Source organism: Primulina tabacum, chromosome 7 (assembly GCF_025594145.1).
Source record: "Primulina tabacum isolate GXHZ01 chromosome 7, ASM2559414v2, whole genome shotgun sequence".
NCBI classification, from domain to species: Eukaryota; Viridiplantae; Streptophyta; class Magnoliopsida; order Lamiales; family Gesneriaceae; genus Primulina; species Primulina tabacum.
In genome coordinates, this window is record NC_134556.1 from 36813296 (window position 1) to 36824451 (window position 11156).

At 35.7% G+C, this 11156-nt stretch overlaps 1 protein-coding gene across 1 annotated transcript; it reads right to left on the reverse strand.

Moving 5' to 3' along the window:
* Positions 1–424: 424 nt before the first annotated feature.
* LOC142550931 (protein EXPRESSION OF TERPENOIDS 1-like) lies at positions 425–3084 on the reverse strand. The gene is made up of 2 exons (XM_075659978.1): positions 1691–3084; positions 425–1198 (listed from the first exon to the last, which is right to left on the reverse strand). The coding sequence occupies exons 1-2, from the start codon at positions 2328–2330 to the stop codon at positions 819–821; spliced, it is 1020 nt and encodes a 339-aa protein (XP_075516093.1). The 5' UTR covers positions 2331–3084; the 3' UTR covers positions 425–818.
* Positions 3085–11156: the final 8072 nt, after the last annotated feature.

An 11156-nucleotide genomic window follows, 5' to 3' on the forward strand; every position in this document is an offset into this window, starting at 1 on the left:
CTTAATTTTTCTGTGTCCTACACATGGTACCATTTATTAAAAGCCCATAGAAAAAGTAACTTTAATCTTGCCATTTCATATGTACCTTGATATTTACTTCCATCTCCATTTATGAGATATGTGTGTGTGTGTGTGTGTGTGTGCCACATGCATATTTATTATATAGTTGCATAAACACTAAACTTCAGCATTTAATTAAAATATAAAATATGAGATACACATTCAATATATATATATATATAACAGATATATGATGTACATAATCAAGTGTTTCAGATGAAAATTGGAAAGTTATTCCAGGAGAATACTGAACTTTCGTTGCACTCTATATTGGGGGATGAATTATCATCAGAAAGTGGTATTTGCAAATGCATGGAAAACTAGCAGTGCATAGGATCAACCACACTATATGAATCAAGTGTTATTATCACACCACTTATTGAAAGAAATTACAGGCGTCATATGTCATGACAAGTAACCTAGACATACAAACTTGTGTATGTGAGAAATATTGGCTATTAATACGTACAATGTTGCATGAGACAGAAGGTTTAGGTTTACTACATCTTGAAATTCGAAGGTAAGTAATTAACATCTCGATGGCATTCGCCACTGATCCATTTACTCGAAGGTCTAGCCACATTCAATTTAACAGATGTTAAAGTGAAAGTAGAATATAAAGGATAACACATGCATGTCCTCTTGAACTTCAATAGAAGAAGAAATTAGCTTCTTCTTTTTTTTTTCGAACATGCACTCTAAAGTGAGAATAAATGTCGAAGCCAAAAAGTATTTTTAAAAGCTTAGCAGATACAGATTTAAGGCCTTGGCGGTTGGAAGAATTGCGTACCGGCCATGAAAGCGCTAAGAGGAGCCGGGTAAATAGAGGGGTCGAGAATCGTGACATTTAGGTGGCTGCTATTGGCTGTAGCGGCGGCCGAGGTGGTGGTTGTCGCTGCGGAGATGAAATCAAGAGGCTGCTGTGAAACCACGCAGCAGGAGGAGCTCTCCCCGCCACCTCCAGGGTACCGGCTTTCGAGTCCTTGATCGTATAGAATTCCCTTGAAAACATGACCTCCGATGCTCACAGCTGTCTGATAAGCAAAATGTTCCTCCGCGTCATCCATTGCACTAACTCTCACACAGCGGAAAACTGCTGGAGAATTAACTTCTGGGGGGAGCTGTCCTAAATCAAACCCTAATCACAGGCCAAGAAAGCAGAAATCAGATTACATTTTTGTTCCACGCATGACGAGAAAAAATAGAAACTCTGAGTAATAAGAATCAAAGAAATTTTCTGCACCATAATTTCTTTATACTTTTTTTGCGTCAGTTTCACCGGAGACAGTAAAGAGAAAGGAAAAGTTATAAGGGGTGCTTGGACGAAATTTGAAGGGTAGAGTTCATCACATGCGAATGATACATATGAATATGTATTATCAAATTGCTGAATATCGTTGTTGAGGAACCTGGTATTATAGGACTCGTACAAAGTCATTTACGCGTTTTGCATTTCTTTCCTGTCTCGCAGATTTGGCAAATATTACAGTTCTTGAATGAACATATTGTCAAATAGCTCGACATCCATTAATTTAATTCGAAAATTCAAATCTTTTTTATTAGTACTGGTGATCTTATTTCAAAGATCTGGGTTTTCTTTTATGAATATTTGTAGTTACAGCAGTACTACCTGACGTGGTAACAGGAAAACGCGTGGTTGAAGCAAGAATAGAAGATCCACCACCACCACCACCACTTCCGCCGCCGCCTGAATTCTCTCTCAGCCGCTTTGAATTCTCCCCTCTAATCGTCAACTGCTGTTGTTCCTGCTGCATAGTGTTGATCTGTTGCTGTCTCTCGCGGCGTTTAGAGGCGGGAACCCACGTACTTTTTACATGTGTCTGGCACGGGAAGCCGCGGCTCTTGCAACAAGTCCTGCATCTCGAATGCGTGCAATCTTTCTTAGCTTGGTTCCCACAATCTTGACAGTTTATTCCCTCGTTTGCGCCTCTACCTTGCCTTGACATCCTAAACCCTGACGCTGATCTGTAACTATAACTCGTAGAATCATCACCAATATTTTTGCCGAAGATGATACTGATATTCCTTTCGATACTACTACTTGGCCCAACCGAAAAGCCCACATCTTGAAAATTGTGGAGCTGATTTGGCTGCTGCTGAAGTCTCTGTTGATGATACTGTTGCCATATCTCGAAACCCTTGTTATAGATCTCTTCGTTCTTGAACAGAAAGGAGTTATTATTATTATTATCCGTTTGTTGGTGGTCTTGTTCTTGGTCCTTACCTCCTAGTGAGAAAAACCCAGACATTTTCCAACCCTACAAGCTAAGTCTAAGCTCAAGTTTGAAAAAAAATCCATAGCCAAGAATAAGACCTCAGGCTAAAAGGGCAGAAAAGTGGTTACCGTCACCCGAAACAGACCAAGAAAAACTCTGTGTTTCCGCGTGGGCTGAGTTGTAAATTCGCAATTTAAGTCATCACAGCGACCATAAAAGCTCATGCTAAGAAGCATGGGGCGAAAGAGGTGAGTGTTTTGTCCACTCCCTCACTGACACGCTGTGTGTGTCTTTTGGGGGGGTTTGTTCTCTTGTTGCAGTCTTTTTTCAGAACCAAAATTTAGGAATTCTTCTAGGGTAAAGAGTACATGGGAATGGAGAAATAGAAAAAAGAAACTCTTTGATAGAGAGTGTTGGATTGAATTCTTTTGTCTTTCTTCTTTTTTGATGCATTAAATTCACAGCCCTGCAAACGCCGCCTTTAGCCACCTCCTCTGCAGCGTCAATTTAAGGCATCCTTTGTTTCTCTCTCTCTATTCACACACTGCGTGGTGAATCTTGAATGGGCACTGCCACTATCTCTTTTTTATTTCTTCCTTTTTTACCTTACAAGAAGAAAATCTTGGCCACTTCCTCTACAGTTCTCTCAGTTGGCAACGTGAGAACGTCATCAGGAAAGATTCAATCCCAGCCCTTGCATGTTCATCCAAGGTCCATCATCCATCCACGTGTCATTGCTTCAACTTTTGCTTATTCGTCCCTTCACCGGAATACACGCTCCCCCCTTTTTTCTGGTTGACCAATCTTATGATCAATTATTTCACGATTTCCCTGTCCATTTTTTTAAAAAAAATTTCTTAATATATATATATACGAAAACACGCACAAACCTAGAAATATGATAATGAACGAGTAAATATAACTTCTCATGTCAACACTTTTTCAAATTATAAATTGAGAATACGCATTGCCTTGTTATAAAAGAAAATATCAGTCTTTTTACTACAAAATGAACGCTTTGTTTACCCCGAATTTCGATTAATAAATTAGAGAAAAATTTAACATAATTTGATAATGTTATCGTATAACATGATTTTATAATAACGCGTGTAACTCAGTGTCTAGTTCTTAATTACAAATTAAACCATTTTCAACGAATTTAATTTTTTAAATTAAAATGAGACAAAATTTCAAATGCCAAGCTTCTGAAATTTATGATTTTTACTATTACTTAAGCAACATAAAAACCATTAAAAATAATAATTTGGAAAAATGCAATATTATTCATGTCTTATCACATCCCACACCGCATGTACAACGACCATTGAATAATGTCGTGGTCATCGATCTCACATTTAATTTCATATTGCTACATTTAACTGTTCGATTTGATCAATTTTTTAGTAGTTTTGTTTTAAATATTTTAGTTGCTATGCCTCTTAGATATTATAATTATATATATTAAATTATGTATTATACAAGTTCGTAAACATTTTTTAATCGTATTTAATTGTTCGGAAATATACGATAGCAATTTTATATGATATATATTAATAAGGGACAAACGGAGTGTGTGATAATATGATGTACAACTTTATCAAATGGTAGAAAAATATAATGTTAAACCTTTAAGAAAGATATGTACTCAGATGTCCTAATTTTTCATATATACACTTGTTGATTGAATATTGTTCCGTATATTTTTATGTTGTCTCAAATATATAGTTTAATTTTTAGATTTATTAGCAATTTTTTGTTTTTTAATAATATAATCCTATTAATTAAGTATTAGAAAACGTATAACTATTTTTTTAATGAATTAAATAATATATAACATGTGAAGTTTGTTAGTAAACTTTATTCTTCCATTTATTTTTCTGTGTACAAAAAAACAAACAAACTTGCATATTTGGGACGGACAGGTAGTGCTCGCGAGAAATTATTTTAAGTGTTTTCAAGTTTATAGCCAACAAAATGTTTAGAAATTATATATAAAATTCAATACGCAATTAAAATAAAATCTTACAAAAAAATGACAGGATAATACACAAAATCAGAATTAATATGTTCTATTGTTCTTGTTTTTTTTTTTTTTTTTTGAAACATATTGTTCTTGTTAAAAAAATATAATGAATTAGAAATATATATTTTTCGATTGGAATGCTAATAACGAAAATGGGATTCCTAAAAAAATAGATTGATTCTCGAATCTGATTGAATTTAATGGTTTACGTTATGAAAGAAAGACATGTATATGTGATATTAGATATTGACAAGTTATATATCAACTAAGATACATTTCATTTACTCTACTACTGTAGGTGGGTTCCAACAGACATCATTTTTTCTCGTTGCGACTGTGACTTGCTTGAATAAACAGATGCAATCAAGAAAAGATGACAGAATTGCGTATCTAAATATGAATGTCGCATTTGCAGTCTACCGGATCGGACATGTAAGCAGTCTTCTATGCTTGAGAGGAAAAGACAATTGCTCTGTGAACAACCCTAGTTGCTAGTCCTGCCGGAGCAGGACACACATAAAAAAAATTTCGAGTTACAATTATTTGATAAAACTATGAAATTGTAAAAGAATTTGATTATAATAAACTAAATAAATAAATGATACTCGGCGTGAACGTAATGATCAATCAACTGCTTTTCTTTGAAAAGAAATTAACCGAATGAGGAAACGCTGACAGCTATCACCGACTAATCAAACGAGTATAATTAGGCTTTGTGATGATAATACGTCACAGTCAGTGAGACTAGCCCCAGATTTTATTTGCTGCTTTCGAGAAATTCAAAGAATCCTCGAGTGTATAAAAACCAGCAGACTGTTTCCTCGTATACTCATTTTGGTACTTTCATATATTAATAATTTTTTTTGTTTTATTACCCTTAATTAAACTCCTCGTATTCCACTAATTCTTTCCCCTAATCATTTCCCTTTTGACTTATCTTTTTCATCGATTCTATTAATTATACTTGTTTGATGTAATAATTATATTTGTTCAGTTGCCTCAATCGAAAAATATCGTTTGAGATATTGTATAATTTAAAATATTTGAGTTGCACAGTTACCATCGGTCCTAACTAATGGCAAATTTTCAATTATAAAATTGGTATCAGAGCTCACGGGTTCGATTCTCGTTGATTGCAAAGAGTGCAATTATTGAGAGTGAGATTGTTGGGTGCAATAATTGTCTCTTCTGGGTAGAGCAATCGAAATGTGGAGCTTGAACTGTTATAAGATTTAAAATATTTGAGTTGTGCAGTTATCATCTACTATAGATTTTGATAAAACGATCAGTCTTCGATCCTAAATATTCAATAAACTATACTGTATACTCCATAATTTTGTGTAAATATAAGCACTATTCCATTGTCAACCTCATTCGATAGCAACTTTTGAACTAATCTAAAATCGAAGGATGTAGTAAATTACAATACTATGATGTTTATATCAAAATGAAAACATAGTTGAAAAATAATGAAAATTTTTGTAAAAAAATTTACTGTAGTGTCATTAATTCAGTTGATGCTGGCTGACTTTTCTAAAGGTGGTATTTAATTTGTTATCGTCTTGCACAGGGTTTCCAATTAGGGCAGTTTAAATTGGAACCTAATAATTTTCTTACAAGTTCACCAACTTCTTCGTATTAAATGTCACCATTTTCTAGTTCCATGTGAGGATTAAATTTTCGATTTATTTCATGAAACCAGAGTTCGTCAAATGAAGCCAAGCTGTACGTATTATGACAAGTTGCAAACATATACATGTCCATTAATATTCTCTTAACTCAAACTACTTCTTTGTGTAGGTGCCGAAAATATTGAAACATGACTTTCGAGCTATTAATTATCACACTTAAATGTAAGACTAGATGCCCTGCAAGCGCCAACGGTTGGCTAGGGAATTTATTGACTCAAGTGAAATAAACAATCTTTATTTTAATATAATTTAACTTTTTATGGTCTTGTTATACTTTATCTGTATACCCATGCAAACAGCATAGATAAAGTCCTTGATTATGCTTTAATACAAATGAATCGTAATTCGATGTTGAAACTCATTTGTAAACACTGCATATTCTAAATTCGTTCCTAGTCGATTCAGCCGCCTAAAACAGGGATAAAGGCCGCTTGAGCTCGAGACTAGCATCTGTGATGTCGTGTACTGCGTTTCTTGGTAAGGGCATAGAGATGTCCAAACATGCAGATGGGTAGTCATATGATGATTATACAGAACAACCCTCCCTCGGACTTTCCAAGTGGTTAGCATTCATCGAGAGGATAAGTCCGTGGTTATGATTGTACACCATTAGTCCTTACGACCCGGGACAACACTGAGGCTCTATATGCTAGGGCTGTGCTTTGACTCGTTTACCGGCTCTAGGAGAGTCATCAAGTGGCGAGGTTGGGTACAATTGCGACACATATAGGAGCCAGTGCATTGTAGTCGGGGATTCACCGCTATCCTACGGGTGTGGATATCCTATGTGATCTGATGTAATAATAGTGCATGGAATCTCTGGCCAGAGTATGAGATGTACGTTGGAGAAGGAGTTCTCCAATAATACACGCGATGCCACTATTATAGCTATCGAATTAATATGCAACCCTCGATGAACCAGTGGTTGCAGATTCGATCGGGATATTTGAGATGAAGGGACCGTACTGTACGTTAATCATAATCGACTGGTTCTTGCAGGCACTATCAGTGATACCTAGGGGATCATGGGACGATGCTACTAGACGCTTTTACCATGATCCGATGGGTGTAATCAGAAATGAGTTCTGACATTCTTAATCAAGGTGTTGATGAAAAGAATGGGGCTAACTAGGGTAAGCCCGAATAAGAATAAATATTATTCTGAATCACAAAGAGTTGTGAACCCACGGCTAGCTGTATCCCTGAACCATTGAGGGTCACACAAGCACTGGATCGTTTGTTCCCGTTGAGAGAATAAATTCAAGGAGTTGAATTTATATTATAATATAGTAAATTCAAGGAGTTGAATTTATGATAATTAAATTTTGAGACATATAGTAAATTCAAGAAGTTGAATTTATGAAATTTGGAGAGAATAAATTCAAGGAGTTGAATTTATAAAATTTGATAATTTAATTTATTAAACTCAAAAGTTGGGTTTATTAAATACTAAATTTTGGAGGTGATAAATTCAAAGAGTTGAATTTATAATTTAAATAATTTGAATTTATAATTAATTTAATTTATTAAGCTCAAAAGTTGAGTTCATTAAACATTAAATTAAATATATAGTGAGTAGTGTGTTTAATGGGCTTGTAGGAGTACAAGTCTAACATACTAAATAATTAAAGTTTTTAATGGACCTTGATTAATTAATTAAACTAGTTGGACTAGCCCAATTAATTAATAAAGCCCATTAATGTTAATTATGAATGTTAGGTCATGGCTTAATTATAAATAGGTGTAATCAAGCCATAACCCTAGCCACCATCTTCATATTTTTCGAAAAAGCTCTCCTCCTCTCCTTTCTAAATTTCGGCCACTCCCTTTTGGGGAATAGTTTGAGCCGTCTCTCAAACATTGATCTCCAACGCAAAATATCTTCCATATTTTCTAGTGCAAATTGGAAGAGATATAGATCATCCAGTCGTGGACCTAATTAGAAGGAAAGAAAAGAGTCTCTTGAAAAAAGTTCGTAGGGATTCATCAAGAGCTAATCCGTTTATACCGGATTAGTTGGAGCCACGTGATCTAATTCACAAAGGTATAAAATTTCAACACCCTATGAATGTTCATGCTAAAATCATACGAGCGCCCAAAGCAAAACGTATTTTGATTGTCAAAATAAAATAAAAATTTTTAAACTTCCGCTGCGTTTGGGTGCGTAGAAAACCGGGATCCAACAGTGGTATCAGAGCCAAGGTTTTTCTAAATCGTATGGTTTGATATTGAATAATTTATTTCTAACCACACAAGAAAATTTTTCAGAAAATTGTAGCACCATGAAAAATTATTTTTTTTCAGAAATCAAAAAAAAAATTTAAATCTGCCCGGAACTGTTCCGGGCAGTCTGTGCGCGCAGGGCCGCGCATGGCAGCGCGCAGCGTGCGCTCAGGCGGGGACGCCTGCGCGCAGCGTGCGCCCAGGTGGGGACGCCTGCGCGCAACGCCCGCGCGCAGGCATCGGACGCCTGCGCGCAACGCGCAAGCGCAGGCGCCGGACGCCTGCGCGCGCCCGCGGCGTCGGCGCGCCTGTGCGCGCAGAGCAGCGGGCGGGCAGCGAGGGCGGCTGCTCGGGATCGTCTCGGAAAGCGTGCAAATTGATGGGCTTGAATTGTTTGGGCCCAGGGTGCAATTTTCTGATTTTTCAAATTTTTGGGTAAAATTGATATTTTGAAAATTGGTTCAATTTTTATTTTGGAAATTAATTTTTGAAAAATTAATAATTTTCTTGTAAAATAAATAATTAAAATCATATTTTAATTATTTACGGTAAAAATGAGTTTTTACAAGAAATCAATTATTATTGATTTAATTGGAAATTAAATAAAGGGGTTTATTTAATTTATTAAATTCTTTAATAATTGTGGTGGTTAGTGATAAATTATTAGATATATGATTGATCAGTTAATTAAATTTGTTTCATTAATTGATGTTAATATTTGATATTAAATGCATGAAGGATGATCGCGAGCCTTGACCAATGTGTTAGGTGTATGTTAGGATATTTTACTGTTTTATTCGTTTTGTTAATATTTGATATTATTAAAGTGGGCCTGGTTTATGGCCCGTTTCCACCCCATGAGATGCATCCCTTATGTGCCATGGCTATTTAAATGTAATTATTAGAAATAGTGGGAGATCAAGACTGGAAGATGGCGGGCTCGATAAACGAGATGAAGACATGTAAAATATTGGAAGCTCTTGTAATAGTTGCATTTGCATCCCTGCATTCACCTAGGTTTTGGACCTGGATCCATGTTTGGCTCACATGGATCTAATAGTGTTGGCAATCGATCATCCTTATTTATTGTTGAATGTCATATTATGATATATGTAATATATAGTAGTATGCATATATGTATTTTATTATATAATATAGTTGCATGAATCCGGCGAACATACAAACTCGTGACACGCGATTTTAAATTAAAATGATGAGACAATTTTAAAATTAAAATCACTCATTTTGAATATGATTCAAAATTTATATCAAACCGAAAAAGTAAAAATTAAAAGAGTTTAATTTTTCCTTGCCTTCCATCAACCGTGGTTGCATGTTGATCGCTACCCGCGGACAGTGTCTTGCTCATATTATTGGGGAGGCCTGTACGCCGGAAAGCTGTGACTTCCACCGGACATATGATGTGAATTGAGTGGAACTCCCATGACTTCGGCTCATATTATTGGGGGAACTCATGGCGACCGTCCACTACAATTCAATATTGATGGGTTGGTTTGACACGTGAAAATAAACGACGTCATATTATTGGGTCCTTATTAAACGTGAGGCAAAACACGTGGAGGTTGCATAGGGATGCAATTGGACTCTACATTTTAGAAATTATAATTGGCTGATATTATTCGGGATTATAATTGGCTAATTGGACTCTACGTGCCCACTAAGAAAATACGATTTCCCTTTTTCATCAGAGGGTGGTGGAAATGTCAAAATAGTGGGAGGGAGATTTATAAAATAAAATCCATATTTTATATCTTAAAATTATTTTAAAATAATCAGCAACAATTATTCTGTTTCCATATCAGTATATTTTCGATTTTATCACGTAATCCATTTTTGTTATTAACAAGCTAATCATAACTAATTTTCAAGACTGGTTGGGAAAATTGTTCTGAATTCGGAGAAAATGATATACACACTAATGTCAGTCCTGCTGAACTGACAAAGCATGCAAGATGGTAGGACCATAGTATGCTGTATGCAAGCTAAAGTGTGATGTGCTCGCTTCTATGTCAAATGAACTGTAGGGACAGTTTGAGGAAATGTTGAATGCTGCTGACATTCGAATACACATGCAAGAGTTGCATGGTACATGAAACTCGTACAGTGATGCACACCACTTTTAAAAGCTCATGACTACACGAATGCAAGATGGGGCTTTGTTCCATGAGCGTAGTGTACGTATGACTTGGCTTATTGAAAATGTGGTGGGCCTGGAATATGTGATTCCTAACGAGTTAGTTGATAACATCAATTTGTTATCTTTCTATTCCTCATTTGACGGGGTTATGGTGAACTTCAAGTTTAATAAGATATTTTGATAGCCTTGAAGAGCTAGTCAATATGCTTATGACTTATGAGATCACCATAAAATAAGAAAAAAATTGTTGTTTTTATAATGGGCCTTTCGTCAGACGAAAAATGACCCACAAGGTAAGGGAAAGAAATGTTCTGCCCCTCACAAGAAAAACAATCCCAATAAGAGGCAAACTCTGAAAGACACTTAAAAGGCCTACAATGCCCGATAAGTTAGAACATATTTATTTCACTGCAAGAAGTCCGGACATAAGAAATTATATGTGCCAGAAATGTTTTGGAAATGATAAGTGAATGTCCAAGTAAACATGATTTCAACAACAAACAAAAGAAAGTTAGATGATCCAAATCCCACACAAATATGGCACGCTAGACTATGTCACATTTCCCAAAGAAGGATGCACAAACTAGTGGGAGAAGGCATGTTTGAATTGTCAGACATAAATCCTCTACCTGCTTGTGAGTCTTGTCTAAAAGAAAAAACTACTAAGACTCCATTCGATGGAAACGTGGAACGTGCGCATGGTCTGTTGGATTTGATCCACACAGATATTTGTGGCCCGCAAAGTGTTAGCACAGAATATGGGC